Raw genomic sequence first — 17,734 nt, 5'->3', positions numbered from 1 at the left:
TGTAAGTAATCAGATCTCAGCTCCATTGAGTCATTCTGAGGAAGACTCTCTGTTTGTTAACTTAAGAGAAAACACTAGGTTTTCAGCAGGTCTAGTCACCACCAGGGACTGAACTGAGGCCTCTTCTCAGTTACTGGCAGAATTTCTGTATATGGCATTATATGCATTGCCAAATGAATGCAATGATTGTATACAGCGTTGATAATTATAGTACACTGAATGACATTATTATGTGTAATGTGAAAAGCGTCACTCGTAGTGACAAACACATAATTATCGCCAACAGAGCATTTAGTCTGTTTTCCTTATCGTGTCTGATTTACACACTTGCATCGTTTAATATCACTACTTCAGAAAGAAAAGACAGAAGCACACTGATTGATATGCAGCCTTTAATAATGCAAGCAGAATAAGGTTTCAACATTACTGACAGAATCAAAGAAGGACAAAGGCATAAGGCAAATACACATATGTAGTAAATTTATAGTAGGGTAGAAGGTTGAACAGGACTCCAAATATTTTGAATAATGGATGATAAGGTGGGAATTGCCAGAGCCAATGTCCAGGTGCCAAACCCAGAGATTAAAAACAGGAAAACAAGAATTATGTGAAATTAAGAACAAAAGATGCATGTTTTGCAGATGACATAACATCATGAATTGGAGGACGTATGACATATTCAGCTCTTCGCCAGCCTCTTGTAGCTGTAGAACAGATTTTTATTATGAGTCATGGACACCAAAAAGAAGATTGAATAATGGATTAACATTCATCCTGCAGGCAGATACATGACTATAAATTAAAACCAATGCTGTTTTTTGTTGACAGGATGTGTGAATTAGCCATAACAAATTTATTCCACTAGATGATGATGTTGGGGTTGTGTTTGTCATGTTTTGGAATTATTCTTCCCCCTAATGGTCAAACATTTATTAATGCAGTTTTACTGTGACCTAACCATATGTTGTCTCTAATGATGTCAATGTCATAAGTGAAGTTTAAGATATGATTTCTACCAGAATCTATAAAAGAGCATCAGCTAAATACCAGCTATGTAAATTGCCATTGTTGTACATTTTGAACCTCACCAGAACTAATCCAGTCTAGAGCCATACACCTCCACCTCACACAGGGTCAGATACACAGTTTTTCCAGGAGCAACTATGATAATGTAGCGACCGTCCATCCCCTTACAGTCGAACTCGTGCGTAAAACCGGCAGGGATGCTAGTGATCAAAGCACACCTATGAGAAAAAGATATTACACTGTTAACTTATTGAATGATCAGTTTAATACATGGATACTCATCTTTCATTTTAAAGGTAAATATAAATATGAGTTACTGCTATCAAACGTAATGACACATTCATTTTTAGTCATAGTAGTATTTCAAATAATGAACTGTAAACTATACCGGGGATTGTTGGTGCCAGTTTGTGCAGGAGAATTTCCGATGCGGATCTCAGCTCCATTAAGATATGTTGGGTAATTTTTTGTGTTGGTTATCTTGACAGTGTTCACTTTATGGATTTTGCCAAGGTCCAGTTGCCACCAGGGACTAAGTGTCGATTTTGTACAAGAACAACTGCCCTCTGCCCATGTGGTGGCATGATACCCATCTATAGCATGATATGGATCGCATAGATATGAATACAATGATGACTGTGAGGCTTTTCCGAGGACTGCCAGGTTCACATCTGTATGAAAAGACACATTCACAAACATCAGCAGTGATACCTAGTATTCTTTGTTATCTGCAGAACAAAGTGGCTCCAATTTGTGGATGTCTTGAACTCAACAATCACAACTGTTTGCACATTTTTGACCTTTCCAGTAGTGGAAAACAGCAGTGAAATATGGATAGTTGTATAATTGTGCAGATGCTTATTGCAAAACTTGAAGGATGCAACAGCAGTTAGCAGTACAAAATGTGCCAGATTTCAAATTTGTTTGAGGCAGTACTTTGCTTGATCTGGGATTTGATATGTTTGCCAGCTCCATCTAGAAATTTTACATATTCAGATCCGATTACAAGACAGGAACAGCCAAGAAAACGAGAACACATTTTAACACCAGGTAAATGCAACGACCCATTGATTAGTTGTCATTATCTAGATAATGTATCCAGATTCTGAACATATGTTCATACCAAGTGTAAATGGGGCCTCAGTTCAAATAGATACCAGATTGCAAAGCAGGAAGCATTTTGCTCATTTTCTTCATTCAAATGAATGTGGTTCATCTTCTGCTGTGAACATAGCTGTGCAGAAAATGAGGCACCAGCATCACCTAATAAATCAAATTTGTGTGTCTTCAGCCACATATTTCATTCTCACCAGTTGGAGCACGGTAGCCATAGACTTCCACTTCACAGAGTTGGAGTATCTTTCCTGAACCAGGTAAAAACACAGTCACAAAACGTCCCTCCACAGGTTTTTCAAGAGTTATTATATGAGGCCTCCCTGGTGCAATACGAGAAATTACAGCAACCCTAAAAGAGAGAGAGGAAACAGTGCATGAATGTGTTTCATATCTGAATTACTTTAAAATTTAAAAAGTTGTTCACAGTATGTAATGGTCATTCAATTTCTTTTATATGATTTTTGATGTTTTATGTTACAAATTAATCATAGTTCTTGCGTCTTAGTATTTCTGCTGCCTGCATTACTGAGCAACAGTACAGTGGAAGATTTATTAGTGTTTACATTTGGTGTGACCTCACACACACACCAATATGCATGGGTGTGTCCAGTTACACTGTCTGTCACAGGAAATGAATGGACACACATGAATCTGTGAGAACTGATCATTCTCCATGGCCGTTGCCTACATTTTAAGTTAACAGGCTTGTAACTGGACCTAGGTTAAAGGTTTAATTACATTAATAGCAAATGTATAAATATAAAACAGAATTGAGATATAAATTAATATAATTCTCAGTCAAAATTAGTCTTTGTAGAAAGAGGCAGAAGTCCTGTATTTAATGAGTAACTACTGTATGTTCACTTACACTGGGTTTCTTTGATTACGGTATGCTGGCAGACTGTGACCGTGGTAACCTGAGTTACCAGAGTAACCAGAGTAAGCAGAATGCAACGTCTTTGTGACATGAATCTCTGCCCCATTGATTTTGTCTGCACAGCAGTCTCCTCTGTTGGTGATGATGATAGTGGTGACCATGTACTTCTCCAGCAGGTCCACCCTCCACCAGGGGTTGGCCATTTTTGCACTGACACTGCATGAACCAGCAGAAAAAGTAGCTTCACGGTTTCCATCAATGGCGTTGTAAGCAGCCGCCAGAACTTCCCCGCCTCCACTGAAGCGCTGTGACTGAGTTGCTTTGCCACGCAAAGCCACATTTTCTGTGGAAGGAACACACGCAGTTTTTTTGCAAAGCTTAATGTTTCTTATCACTATGGAGAAGTTAAGTTATCACACCAGACAACCTGTGTGCCCATCCTGTGGTCTATGTGAATGTGATGTGAATACTTTCAGAATACTACGTTTTCAGTCACATTAGCAGCATGAACACAATAATGACTTATCATTATCTTTAAGTTGAGATGATGAGAACTTGTTAGCAAATAGTTTCTTTCAACCACATCCAGCAGTTAGGGAGCAACATTATCACTCATTTGGAGATTTTTTTCTTACCACCTAGTGTAAAGCCAATATTCACTCTTTTGGTTCTTTTATATCTGACTGTTAAATCGCTGTTAAATACTCCACTACGTTCACCAGCTAGTCGTTAACTGTGTCTGTTTGCTGTTTGGTGCTCTGTTAAGCTGAGTGGAGCTGCAGAGTTGCAACAAGTGACCTCTATAGTATATGTATTAATGTAGATGAAAATGACATTTTTGTAAATAACTGCAAATTACACATTAAATGCAAATAAAATTAGTTTAATAGACTGCAACAAATACATTGAGGGTTGTGTTACCAACGAACATTCATCATGTTTCACTACATTACACATATAACTATAAAATATCCTTAGTTTGATTTGTGTTATACATAAAACTAACCATCTAAGTGAAGTTAAACTAGCCACTTCCCAACAAATGAACATTTGTTATCACTCCACCATCTTGTTATTGTTTACACATGACCACACATAACATTTGGAGGCACTGGGATTTTGTTGCAATTTTAGTTTTTAATGTTTTGTTACACAGATATCACAAACAAAGCCAGATCATACTTACCAAGGTTGTAAGCCAAGCATGTCCCCAGGAGGACCAGCAACAGCAGAACTGAACTGGTTTTCATTATTCTGGTTGAGACAGATTACATATTTGATAATTCAATCACACTGAAAAATGTACATTGTTATCACCAGTAAAACAAGTATTTGCTCCAGAAATGTGATACCCAAATTGCATAAAAATGACTTTGACAATAGAGAGAAAAATTAAATAACCCTCCCGACTGTGTATTTGAGAGCATGACTATTCTATTATAACCACATACCTTGACACGCTGTTTGTGCTGTGAAAGGGTTAAAAGGATCTTCAGGATCAGTTCCAGATGACTGAACGAAAAAGCTCGAAGCAATGTTGATGATCTGGTCAAGTGAACAGGTATATATGCCCAATGGAGTGATGTGCTGGCACATGATGATCAGGTGTGGAACTGCAGTGCGGTTCAAAACAAATTTGCCAATTGGGACAAACAAAGTGTATCTTACATTGGCTTGTCAAAACAGTACACACCTCACCTTCTGCTTACAAATCTACACCCTGAACTCACTAATATGCAAATGAATTAGCTTGTAAAATAACTTTCCCAGCAGAGACGAATCCATGTTTCTCCTTTGAGTTTAGAATAGAATAGAATAAAACAGAATAAAACACACTAGAATAGAAATAGATCAGATCTTTATTGTCCAAAATGGTGGAAAATTGTTTTTGGCTCACCAAAACATGAAGATGCACTACAGCAGTCAGTAAAACAAGCACAGAGAAAAGGTCACATTTCACATAAAACACAGTTGATGACTGTGGCTTAGTTCTCATCAGACACTTTGCAGAGTTGAGTACTGAAGGGGCTTTGGATGAAGGACTTATGGCGCTTTTCCACTACACAGTTCCAGCATGACTCGCCTCGACTCGGTTCTTTTTGCGTTTCCACTAGGGATAGTACCTGGTACCTGGTACTTTTTTAGTACCTGTTCTGGTGAGGTTCCAAGTGAGCCGAGCCGATACTAAAATGTGACGTCGACAGACTGCCGGCCACTGATTGGTCAGAAGAGTTGTCGCTGGAAGAGTCATGAGCCGTCCCACAGAATCAAACCCGGCATTTTTAAATACCGGCAACAGCGTTACCATAGTTACAGCTATACGGCTCAATTTTCTTGCTTTGTGTGTGACAGAAAACCTCATACAGCAGCAAGTACACCATCGCCTCCATGTCCTCCATTGTTTATGTGTTTTGTGTCGCGTATAAAACGAAGTCACGGCAGTTTCGCAGAGCCGTGCTATGACGACCCCGCCCACGTTGAGTAGGTACTTTTTTGTAATGGAAAAGGTCTGTTCTGGAACCGTACCGAGGCGAGGGGAGTCGTGCTGGAACTGCGTAGTGGAAAAGCGCCATTAGTCATTTTAGGTTTTCTTTAGAACTTTCTGAAGATCAAAGACTCAGATATTCCACGCTGTCTTCAGTTGAATCAAGGTCTTTTGGGATTTCATGTGTGATCCTTCTCCTGTGCACTGCAAAATAACAGGGTCATGGAAATAATAGAACACTGCTGGGTTTAAAATGGAAAAAATGTATACAATAACGATACAGAACATATACAAAAATGGGCATAAACTTGTCTCAAGAACAAACATAATCTATTATAGTTTCTGAAGGAACAAAGAAATGATCTGTGACTGGTCAGTGTATATTAGCGTATTGATTGCATACACGTGTTACATGAAAGTCATGTGTCCCCAAGACACAGAAAACTAAGGCCCCAAGCCATGTGTGACCCTTTACCCCATGTCATGATTTGCTTGTACCAAAACCCAGAGCATCTACCTTATTTGGACATGAGCCAGGAGGAGAATACAAGGGAATTCATATAATAACAAAAGACCATTTCTTTTAACACACAATAACAAGGTAAAAAACAAAGATCTTACTTCCAAAATTGTGTATGAAAACCTTTTTCCTTGAAGTCTCTGTTAAGGCTTTACATTATTTGGCATCTGGATTGAAAGTTTTGGCCTATTCCTTAGGTCATGCACCTTTATGATATGATTTATGTAGGGTTCCATCCCATTTTACTGTACTGGTTTTATGCTGTTTTCAATTTTAATGTTAATGTATTATGTAAAACACTTTGAAATTACCTTGTGTATGGAATATGATGTACAAATAAACCTTACCTCACCTAACTGGATCCAGGATCAGGTTTGATGGCTGAATGCAAAGACACACAACAACTCCCGGATAAGGTTTGATGGCTGAATGCAAAGACACACAACAACTCCCAGATCAGGTTTGATGCCTGAATGGAAAGGCACACAGCAACTCCCAGATCAGGTTTGATGCCTGAATGCAAAGACACACAACAACTCCCAAATCCGGTTTGTGGATCAGGACAATAATAAGTGGGCAGGTATGTACACAATGGAGTGATCAGGAAAATGAAGGGCTTGTTTGCAGGCAGATGACCATCTGCTATAGAATGATTGGAGAGGTGACTGGGAAAGATGGGAAAGTCAGAAGGCATGTAATGGTCAGGTGATTAATCTATGAGTCCATGAAATGCAAGGCACTGGGGAAGTGAGACTGTTGCTGAAGGCAGGTAAGGACACAGGATGGAAAAACTAAATACCACAGAGGCAGCTGTTGTGACAACGGCACCCCATGGAGAAAGTGTGAGGTGTATCAAGCTATAAAGGGTTGTAGCCAATTCAATGGTCTGTCCACTGAACATGATCGCTAACATGGATCACTGTTCACTACCACTAGTGGTGCTGAAGCTAGTGGTCTGGACCCGTTAGTAAGTGGTCTGTGGTCCTAATTCCCCTTCTCCCTTTTCTGGCCGTGTTGGCAACACTGACAAATAAATGTCTAAGATCATAATCCTTGATATACAGGGTGTCCATAAAGTCTCTTTACAATTTAACAAATGTATTACAAAAGCAAATGAATAGACAAATCTGTGGAAATGTAATCATTTAATAAACCTCTATATGGGCACCATTAGTTGTATGAAGCACATCAAGACGGTACTCAATTTCTTTCCATGTCCGCTGCAGCAGAGCCTCATCAATGGAGGTAATGGCATCAGTGATCTTTTGCTTCAGGTCATTGATGTCCCGTATCTTTGTTCCATACACGATACACAAATGCAATGTTATTAGAAAGTCAAAATCGTCTGATAATATCGGCTCTACTAAGTACATTTACCCAAGTACTGTATTTGTACTCAGGTACAATTTTGAGGAACTTGTATCTCTCTGAGATAATCCAGTCTTGGTGGGTGGTACTATACTTTCTGGCAGAATATACCATCATGACTTCAATATTTCCTGGATTTTGTATCACATTGGTAACTTTGTTTTGTGTGTCCCTCACTTCTCAAACCAAAGTTACACCCTTGTGTAAAAGTACTAACAAACACAACCCTGTTTGGTGCCTACAGCAACAGCGTAGTGCTGCCCCCCTCAGTCAGAAGTTGTCATTTATTTAGACCTTAGATCCTCTGGTACAGACCAGTGGAGTTTGTTTTCTCCAGATCTCCTTTAGTTGGTAAGGTTGACCTATTAAATATTGATTCTCCAATGTCCAACATATCTCTATACAGTTTCCTTCTTTGCAAAGAATAGATCAATTTTAAGATAACATGTTTGATTGTCTCCATGTGTCCAAACTTGACCTCATCTTTCCTTTTCCCCACACTTGTTTTAGGAGACAATGAATAGGGGATTCCTGCAATACCGAAGGCTGCATTTTCAGGAATGCCGCATATATACATAATTGATATATTACTATATTAATGTGTATATATTTAAAAACAAAAAGAAAATATCCATATGAACAGTAAAAAAAAAAAAAAGTATTGTGACCCTGTTTGGTGCCTACATTTCCAATAAACCCACACATTTTTACCAATGAATTTTCAAAACTTTTCTATAACTATTCCATAATATTTTAGCCCATTTCCATGATTTCATTTAAGTAGTTTAACAAAGGTAGGCAGGAAGATTTTGCAATTACATCCAGAGGAAGCGTTTGGCCCCAGATCACATATTAGAAGATATTAAAAAGCTAAATATAGAAATTGATGATTTGTATATTCATATTAAATGAATCTACTGATTTTTGACATGGTAAAAGTGGGAGGTCCATGTTCATGCAGCCTGTCTTATATCGTTATATTTGATGTCAGATTGGGCCATCCCTAATTCATTACTTTTCCAGGAATTTCATGACTGTGTGGGGACCCTGACCCATTTTTAAATACAGGTTAAAAACACTTCTCTTCTCCTGTGCTTATGATTGAGCTCTTTTAAAGCACTTTAAATTGTAATCTTTCATTTGCACTGTGTATGTCCTTTTAATGATTTTAAAGCAAATCATTATTTTATGCTGCTACCTTATATTTAATGCTCTATTCTACTCTAGTTTTTATTTTATTTCTCTCTCTTTCTATTTTTCTGTACTTTGTTTTTTATTGTATGTTTTAATGTTTCCATGTTTTTACTATTATTGGGTTCTATTTTTATTTTTGCATGTTTTTATGTTTCTTTTGTTTCCAATGTTTACTGTTAAATGTTTGTTTCTTATGTAAAGCACATTGAGTTGCCCCTAGGTATGAAATGCACTATATTATATATATAATAAATAAAGCTGCCCTGCCTTGCCTTTGATACCACATCTCGCGAGACTTCAAAAGCGCCGACACGTCTGCGGCTGCGCAATATCATTCGAAAACTTGCACGGTGAGAGTTTGTGGCGGAGGAGAAAGACAACGCAGCGGAGACAAAAAAACACACAATGGCGACGGCGGCGACTACGGCAGGCGGAACGGGCTCGGGCGGACCGGCCACCGGCCCGGTCGGTGGTGGTGGAGGAACCGCAGTGGGAAGAAAAAAAGACGGCGGACCTTCTACTAAATTCTGGGAGGGTTCAGAGACGATATCGCAGCTAGAGACGGTGCGGCTGTGGATCGGAAAGCACTACAAGAAGGTGAGAGGCTCCATTGATTCCTATGAAGGCCCGCGGGATGGCACAATGGAGCTATGAGCTAACCGAGCTAGCTTTAATTAACTACTACAATTTGGCTGCTTTTTCCACATATTTATTGTTGTTTTTGAGTGGCAGGTGTTGCGTGAGTTTTCGTACTCGTGTTAAATGTGGTAAAAAATAGACGGACGCCATTTATTTCCATTGAGCAAAGCTGTTTTTATCAGATAGTTAGCTCACTGTTAGCTTGCTAAGTGCCCCATTCAGTAACTGTACTAATAAACACACACACACTTTTTGCTGCTTTTTTTCCACACATGTATTGTTGTTTGCGAGTAGCAGGTGTTATGCAAGTTTTCGTGCTCGTGTTAAATGTGCCCCAAAATATAGCCGGGTGCTTGTTTTTTTACTTACTACTATCAGATAGCTAGCTCAAGGTTTAGCTTGCTAAGTGCCCCATTCAGTACTAATAAACACACATACACAGAGACACACATATACACAGACACACACACACACACAAACACTGACAGACACACATACACACACACACACACTAACAGACGCACACGCGCACACACACACACACACATGGGGGGAGTGTTGTTTACAAAATGAGCGGCAGATTGCAGCTTCTGTCTGTTTAGTTATTCAGCTCAGATTTGCAACTTTTAATTCACTAGATGTATGATTATTCTCCTTTTTTTTAAATAAAAAAGAGGCCTAAGAAGCTAACTAACTATGTTAGTCATGGGACACCATGCAGTCATGTTTCATACAGGCTGCTGTTAAGAAGATATAACCTAGCATGCATTTAAAATATTTATATATTCCCACTCAAATAAATGTGTAAAAGCAATTGTATTTTGTTGCAGAAGAGAGAGATATAGAGATAGCAGTGTTGAGTATTGTCAACACAGCAGCATACCAGATTGTGTGTGCAGGCTCCACTCACCCACAAAGTTATCCAAACAAAGAATAGTCCTCCTGTCTTCCTCACGCCCTCCTTCAAACCAGCACATGCACACACACATACATTGCTGTTGTTATGATGACGAAAACAATGAATGAATGATCACAATTCATAAGCTTATGTACGTTTTTAAACACGGAAAATACACAGTTTAAACTAAATGATGTAGCTTCTTTATAAAGATTAACACAGATGCTTGGTTTAAATTTGTTAATATCTAACTACTTTTAAAAAAACATTACCCCCCACTTTGAGAATGACGTAGCTCTCCATGAAATTGACCTTGTTATAAATATACCCACTCTTGTGTTAGTTTCTCTCCTTAGAATAGTGATTATTCCCCAGAAATTATTCCTCTGGAGCTTCTTTCGTTGAGGTAGACTGATTGTACAGTAGAGATCGGCGGCGTTAGGCACTGGTGTTTCTGTGCATTTAAGTGTGAATCGTCCTATTTTCCTTATAGCTGGACTTTGTGTCGTGGTTTCCCCTTCTAACATTATACCTCCATGCCATAGCAGGAGTGAGATATGGTAGATTTAGGTCAACCTTCACTTTGAGGGATCTTTGACAGCAATGATGTACTTGCTCTAACATCCTCGAGGAAGATCTTAAACACTTCTCCAAGCTCTCTGTGTTGTTATTGACTGTGAACTCTGACCTTCTCTGTGGCTTCTGAAAATTAAGTCCAGCATTTTCACACGTGCACAGAAACTTATACTAATTAGGGCATGGATATTATATCGTTATCATGATATTTTATAGATATCGTCTTAGATTTTGTACATCGTAATATCGTGATATGTCATAAGTGTTGTCTTTTCCTGCTTTTAAAGGCTGCATTACAGTAAATTCATGTAATTTTTTCTCATGAGTGCTTTAAGATAAAAGCTTGTTGATCCAGTGTTTCTGTGCTGTGATTCCAGTTTTTAAGTATACTTTTTTTTTTTTTTGCTGCAGTGCTTGCAAGTAAAAAAAAACACATTTTTCTTGATGATGGGGCATAGTAAGTGAGCCAACATCTCTCCCAAAATCCATGCTTTATGATCCGAATCAATATGAGATTTCAAGATTTCAGAAATTCTTGCAATAACATATTTTCCAAAAAAAAAGACCTGAATAAAGCGATGAATTTAGATTACGGTGAATTGATCATCTTTCTTGTTTCATGTCAGTTTTATTTGTCAGTTTTGTTGCTTGTAGTACATTTTTCAGGCACAAACCGTAGGGAATCTCTTGCTTGATATTTCTTTGCATTTTTGATCAGTTGTTTATTCAATTAATCAAAAAAAGAGTAGCTGATGGATTATTTGAAAATGTGGATAATTGTTATTTTGCAGCCTTACTCAAAGCTGAAATTGTTGACGCTAAACCTGAGACCCTGTGTGCACGTGATAAACTGTGCAGCTCTAGATGTATGTGTGTGTGTGTGTGTGTATATTAATCAATCCATTTCTCTCTGTCTGGTCCCAGTATGTCCAGAATGACTCCCCCTCCAGTAAATCCTTGGCAGGCCTTGTGGTCCAGCTGCTGCAGTTCCAGGAGGATGCTTTTGGACGCAGGGTTAACAATCCTGCTCTTACCAAACTACCTGTAAGCACAACACAACACAACACAGACACGTCATATTTTCTATTAAAACCACACTCTGACATGTCTTAGTTTTGTTATATTTGTCCTCATTGTTCCTCTCCTATCTTCAGGCCAAGTGTTTCCTGGATTTCAAGGCTGGAGGAGCTCTGTGTCACATCCTGGGGTCGGTCTACAAGTTTAAGAGCGAGCAGGGCTGGTGAGTTTATTTATGGTTGACCCTTATTTAAACCCTCATATAGGCCTGACATATAAACCCAAGTAGCTCCTTCTCTTGTGACTTACTTCTCGTACACTTGTTCCAAAGTTTCCTTGAAAGTCCTTAAATCATTTATATTGAAAATGAAGAAATCTGCACCTGTCTGTAATTGCTGTAGTAAGGCAAAATAAGATGTGGTACCTTAAATTCCTATTCTCCCCACCTCAGACTGAACATCTGAAGAGTGGTCAGAAGATATTGATCATATAAAAAAAACACATTTCAAGTCACAAAATAATGAAATAAGAGTTATTTTGATTTGCATGCATAGTGCAGTAAAACCCTGCAACCACATCTCATTGTACGTCTTTAACCATCACCAGGCGTCGGTTCGACCTGCAGAATCCGTCCCGGATGGACAGGAACGTGGAAATGTTCTTAAATGTAGAGAAGAACTTGGTGCAGGTATGATCCACACTCTCCACACACAGGCTGCTGGTTGATAAACAGCTCACAGTGTCAGTAGTTCAAATGTCTGCTGCAGTCTTTTTGTGTTATTGATAAACCGGATAAACTCTTAAGGGGAAGGGTTCTGAACTTGTAGATATAACATGCTCTCATTGTTTGTACCATTTGAACTAAGCTTAATTTTATCTAATTATTTAAACCATATATTTACATGTGGTACATAACTGACATGAAGCTGCTTTTTTAGGGCTGTTGATCTGACTCTCTTAATTAGAAAATTAATCCGCAACTATTCATACATTGGGTTATATATATTACTTTGAGTCTTCCACGTTGGTGGAACGGGCTGCCAAAAAACACCAGAGCAGGGGCCTCCCTCTGTCTATAAGAAGCACTTGAAGACCCAGCTCTTCAGAAAGTACCTCCTCTCTTAACTTACAATTACTTAGCACTTTTAACTTACAACTACCTAGCAGTATTTATTTATTGTTACACTAATGTCTCTGTTGCAATGTAGCTTTAATGTTATTCTCCCTTGTAAGTCGCTTTGGATAAAAGCGTCTGCTAAATGACTAAATGTAATTGTAAAGAAAATAGTGAAATTGTACTGGTTCCACCTTAAATGTGAATATTTTCCTGGAGTTTATTTTTTAAGCCTTTTTACGATAATAAACTGAATATATTTAGGTTGTGACAGACAAAACGAGACTTTATGTTTGGATCTTGTACTTTAGGGAACATTCAACATCATTTTTCACATTTTATACATCAATCAACTAACAGATTAATTAGAAATGAAAATAGTTATTAGTTGAAGCCCCTAGTATTGTTTCGTTCTGTAATTTGACTTCCATAAAAAATTGCCTGGATGACTTTTACATAATTTTCTAATTACTGAAAAAATTCTGTACTTCCAGAATAACTGCCTGACTCGACCCACTGTCTTCCTGTCGCCGGACATTGACCAGAAACAAGCCAGTAAGCTCAAAGACACCATCAAAAGGCACCAGGTGACTACATCAGTGAAAAGATTAAGTCTGTCATGAAGAGAAGAGATGCTTTGTTTCTGTCTTGTAATTGTTTTTTTGTTTTTTTGTTCTTCTTCTCCGTCGTCTGTAGGGCTCCATCACTGATGATAAATCAAAGGCCACCCACCACATTTATCCTTCTCCATCGCCACAAGAAGAAGGTGGGGTAGAAATCTTTTTAACTGTTATATTCGGTGGATTCATAATCACATGATATATTATTTAGGGCTCATTTTTTCTTGGTCCCACTCTCACTATGTCCAAAACAGTATAATTAGTTTTTTTTTATTATTGACATGAAAAAGATCCAATTTTAAACTGTAAATGGCAAATAACATCAAAGTACATGACTTGTTATCAATGAGTTTGTAGTAGTGGAGTTGTTTTGGGGGGGTTTGTTGTTGTTGTTGTTTATACAATACTCAGATAATAAGTTAACGTGTGTGTCTTTATGTTTGTGTTTGCAGAGGAGTGGCTGCGTCCTGTCCTGAGGAAAGACAAACAGGTGTTGGTGCACTGGGGTCTCTACCCAGACAGGTGAGCAGAGAGGAAGATCACAAACACGCCTCCACCATTGATTATTTATTACTGTTCATTCATCATTATTTTTGGTGAGGTAGCTCTGAATCAACGCCTTTTTTAATGTCAACAAAGGCACTTATACCCTCAGGTGTCCATTATTTAAATGTCATTCTTGATAACCTAAGAGATATTGGGAGGGATACTCAGAAAGATCCTCACTTTTTTGTTATTGTTATTTCCTTCTAAGTAGTCTTTTTTTTTTTTTTTAAGACTAGATTGATTTTTAAATGGATTTTGATCGAATTTCTTTAAGTAATCACAAAGCAGCGATATAACACCAGTGCAGTTATTAAAACGTGATTTGTTTAATAATCTGAATAATCCCCTTTTTTATTTAATGACTGATTTCTTAAATTCTTATTTTACAATCTCCCAGATTATTTTTTAAAAATTCAATCAAACTTTATTTATATAGCACCTTTCATACAGGCTAGTGTAGTTGATAATAAGACAGTACAAGTGACAACATAAAGAAAAAGGAACAAAAACAATTAACATATTAAAAAACAAAAATTTTAAGAAAGCAAGAGAAAATAAGGATGATAAAGATGTTTAGAAAATGTAAATAAAATAAGTTTAAATGAAATAATTGAATAAATAAGCAAGCTAAGAGAGAATAACAGAACAGGTGTATTAATATTTAGAGTAAAAAAACTTTAAAGACAAAAGAAAAGTAAAAAGTAAATAAATAAATGATAAAGTTTAATAAAAGCTAGATTAAAACTAGGTTCAAAAAGGGATTAAAAGACGAGAGAAACAGACAAAATAAAATTGATAAGAAGATACAACTTATAAAATAGCCTAAAATAAAGTAGAACATTCTTTTAAAACATCAAAACAAATAGAATAAAATGGAATAAAAAGACTATAAACAATTATCAATCAATAGCCAAACTGAACAGGTAGTTTTTGAGTTTACTTTTAAACATTTCGACACTTGCAGCTGTTCTTAGGTCCTCAGGAAGTAATGATCATAAATGTATTTCATGTCTGTTTGGGTAACTGCTGTAATCTGTTAATCATTGATATACTTCTCACTGACACGTGGCTGTTTTTCTTTTGTTGTGTTAGCTACGATACCTGGGTATCAGTCAGCGAGGTGGATGGTGATGTGGAGGATCCTCCCAGCACTGACAGGCCGTGGAAGGTGAGCAATGAGGAGTAAAAGCAGAGGAGGAACTTATAGCTAGTTCACCATTTTTAAGCCTTAAAATGGATCATGTAAGAAACAATTAGGTACTAGTGTCAAGCGAGGCCATCATTGTTATTATTTTTTATGTTTTATGATGAATTTTAACTCCAAATAGAAGCACGCAGGAAGCAGAAGAAGTCACAACTGAAGCTTTCCATGGGAATTAAAGAAAATAAACTGGAAATTTACACAATTGCATATTAGCCTATAACAGGGAATTTTAAATGTAGTAAGAAAAAAAACATCTTGTAGCCTAATCTTGGTTTAAAACAACCCGATTTAATGCAAATACAGTTGAATATCTTCCTTATTACTTCATCACATGCACATAGCGCATTAGTCACTGCAGGGCCACACCCTCTACATGCACTGTGCGCTCCTCCATCACATGCACACATGATATCTAGAAGAGAATATGTTTATTTTACTCAACATTCATGTTTTTGTTGTTCAATGAAAGAATTGATTCAAGTTGTAATCACAAATAAATCAAGTCAAAATGTTGCTTTAAAAAAATTGTATTAGTTTGTATACAGCTGATACAGTTTGTATAAATTACCCCAAATGTCCAGCTAATTCCCATGTATTCCCATAATTCCCATGGAAAGTTTCCAGCTTGGAGTATTTCCAAAATTCCCCAGTTTAACTTCCCATGGAAAGTTTCTGGAAATGTTCCACCCCTTTGCAACCCGATCAGCAACCTGTAACAGATGTGTAGGTGATGCTCTGATTGCAGCTGATTTGATTTAAAAAGGCAGCACATCATCATTGTTAAAAGTAAAAATGATTCCAGTATGGATTGGGGAAGACGATGAAGGAAAGCGTGTAGTCCTGTATAAGCTTCACATAACACCCTGTCGACTCTTCCCCCCCCCTCAGGTTCATGCTAAGTGGGTTTTAGACACCGATGCCTTCAACGAGTGGATGAATGAAGAAGACTACGAGGTGGACGAGAACAAGAAACCAGTCTGCTTCCGCCAGAGAGTCTACCCGAAGGAGGAGGAGGTATGTTGTGTGTGTGTGTGTGTTTAAATATTCCCAAAGCTTCATCCAGACTTTGTTAATCAGTACAAATTTGAAGCTACAGTACGAGCCCAAACACTTTCCCATTCTCTGCATGTTCAGTGTCAACAACACGTTTTCTGAGTCTTAACTGACGCTGATAAACAACAGAAGACATTTAAAGCTGCAGTTGGTAACTTTGAGGAGAGAGAGGACATAGCGTCAAATTTGAAGAAGTACAACTTTCAGATCCCTCCCCCTCCCTCTACGCTGCACTCCTGCCCTGCCTCCAAAGTCCCTCCCCCAGAGGAGGCTGACGTGCGCGTGACCCGGTATGCTGTTGTTGGTAACGGAGGTATCGGTAGTTTTGTCCTCGCTGATTGTTGTTGCTGCGCCATTACTTTCTCTATGCTCCTGAAGCCGCTCTCCCGAGCTGAGGAGGAAGGGGGAGGGGGGCTGTGTGATAGAGCAGTGATTGACAGCTGTCAGACACTCCATCAGACACCATCCTGTCTCTGATTGGTTCTTGTTGTCCGGTCACGTTGGATTCTGGCAATTTGCCAATTTGCAGTAGGAGCAATAGATGGGGGCTAAATGAGCCTGGTTTTTATTTATTTTTATTTTTTACATATTACTAGTTTCATGTAATGCTGTCTTTACATAGTGACAGTCTTAGCAAATATGACAAAAAGTTACTTTTATAAGACTTACCAACTGCAGCTTTAATGTTCAAACACACTGTCCAGCAGGAATTGTGCATTTTAATACTTAATCAGAAGTTGTGTACTGAACGATATGTTGAGTGTGTGTGTGTGAAGTTCTTGCTGTAGGTTTTCTGTTTGTTGCATGAAGTGGATTGTGCGTCGTCCTCTTTCGCCTGCGTCTGTTTGTCGCCCATCCTTTCCAAAAAACGTTCCTTTTACACTTTCTCTCCTTCTGATGTATTACAGGGTTTCTGATCACGTTAGGTTAATTATTTCGAACAATTAAAACTAAATCAGACAGGGCTGGTACATTTTTAAAAGAAATCTTTACTAGCCGCATATTTCTTCACAGAGCCAAAGTTTTCAAATGATTGCAGTTAGACGACTTAGAGGAAGATATGTTGAAATTTATTTATTTGGATAAACCCCTTAAGATGCATCGTCTCGTTTTTCGAGGGGGTCCAAACATATAAACAGACATTGAATCAACATACAAACATAGACTAGACAATACAAGGACAGTACAAAAAAAGACAGAAACCAAAGATAAAAAAAAAAAAAGACAAAGACAAACCACAGCTAACATCATAACGACATCAGAGCAATACAACCATAAAAAAGCCACAATGGCAACACTGAAACCAAGACAACAACAGATAATGAATACAATCAGTTCCCCAAATCAGAAAGTTCATGCAGCTTCAATGAAAACAAGAGCATATAATAAAGAGGGAAGACTTTTATACATGGAGGCACCTTCAGTTTATGCTTAATATTAAACTAACTGGTCGTGTAGATGTATCAATTCTGCCCTTTTTA

The 17,734-nt window shown here is 37.9% G+C and overlaps 2 protein-coding genes across 3 annotated transcripts in view; one reads left to right on the top strand and one right to left on the bottom strand.

Annotated features, from left to right (window-relative positions):
• Positions 1-843: 843 nt before the first annotated feature.
• LOC133983967 (uncharacterized) lies at positions 844-4,269 on the bottom strand. The gene is made up of 5 exons (XM_062423182.1): positions 4,206-4,269; positions 3,011-3,362; positions 2,337-2,491; positions 1,415-1,697; positions 844-1,244 (listed from the first exon to the last, which is right to left on the bottom strand). The coding sequence occupies exons 1-5, from the start codon at positions 4,267-4,269 to the stop codon at positions 1,094-1,096; spliced, it is 1,005 nt and encodes a 334-aa protein (XP_062279166.1). The 3' UTR covers positions 844-1,093.
• Positions 4,270-8,963: 4,694 nt separating this feature from the next.
• smarcc1a (SWI/SNF related, matrix associated, actin dependent regulator of chromatin, subfamily c, member 1a) overlaps positions 8,964-17,734 on the top strand; it is a 30,144-nt gene continuing 21,373 nt past the window's right edge. For both annotated transcript variants that reach the window (XM_062422812.1, XM_062422811.1), the window contains exons 1-9: positions 8,964-9,183; positions 11,624-11,743; positions 11,854-11,939; positions 12,323-12,404; positions 13,325-13,417; positions 13,527-13,596; positions 13,903-13,972; positions 15,089-15,164; positions 16,089-16,214. In XM_062422812.1, the coding sequence (XP_062278796.1) occupies positions 8,992-9,183; positions 11,624-11,743; positions 11,854-11,939; positions 12,323-12,404; positions 13,325-13,417; positions 13,527-13,596; positions 13,903-13,972; positions 15,089-15,164; positions 16,089-16,214 (915 nt within the window). In that variant the 5' untranslated portion in view covers positions 8,964-8,991. The remainder of the gene's footprint in view (positions 9,184-11,623; positions 11,744-11,853; positions 11,940-12,322; positions 12,405-13,324; positions 13,418-13,526; positions 13,597-13,902; positions 13,973-15,088; positions 15,165-16,088; positions 16,215-17,734) is intronic.

This window comes from Scomber scombrus, chromosome 7 (assembly GCF_963691925.1).
Source record: "Scomber scombrus chromosome 7, fScoSco1.1, whole genome shotgun sequence".
Classification (NCBI taxonomy): domain Eukaryota; kingdom Metazoa; phylum Chordata; class Actinopteri; order Scombriformes; family Scombridae; genus Scomber; species Scomber scombrus.
This window is presented reverse-complemented; position numbering and strand designations above follow the sequence as displayed.

What these genes read in the sequence shown, in the direction of transcription:
- LOC133983967 (XM_062423182.1), bottom strand. Translation starts at nt 4,269, where the DNA reads ATGAAAACCAGTTCAGTTCTGCTGTTGCTGGTCCTCCTGGGGACATGC. An exon ending in TGGCTACCGTGCTCCAACTG is followed by an intron (nt 1,698 to 2,336) that starts GTGAGAATGAAA and finishes CTTTTCATACAG; the next exon opens with ATGTGAACCTGGCAGTCCTC. An exon ending in ACTGGCACCAACAATCCCCG is followed by an intron (nt 1,245 to 1,414) that starts GTATAGTTTACA and finishes TTTTTCTCATAG; the next exon opens with GTGTGCTTTGATCACTAGCA.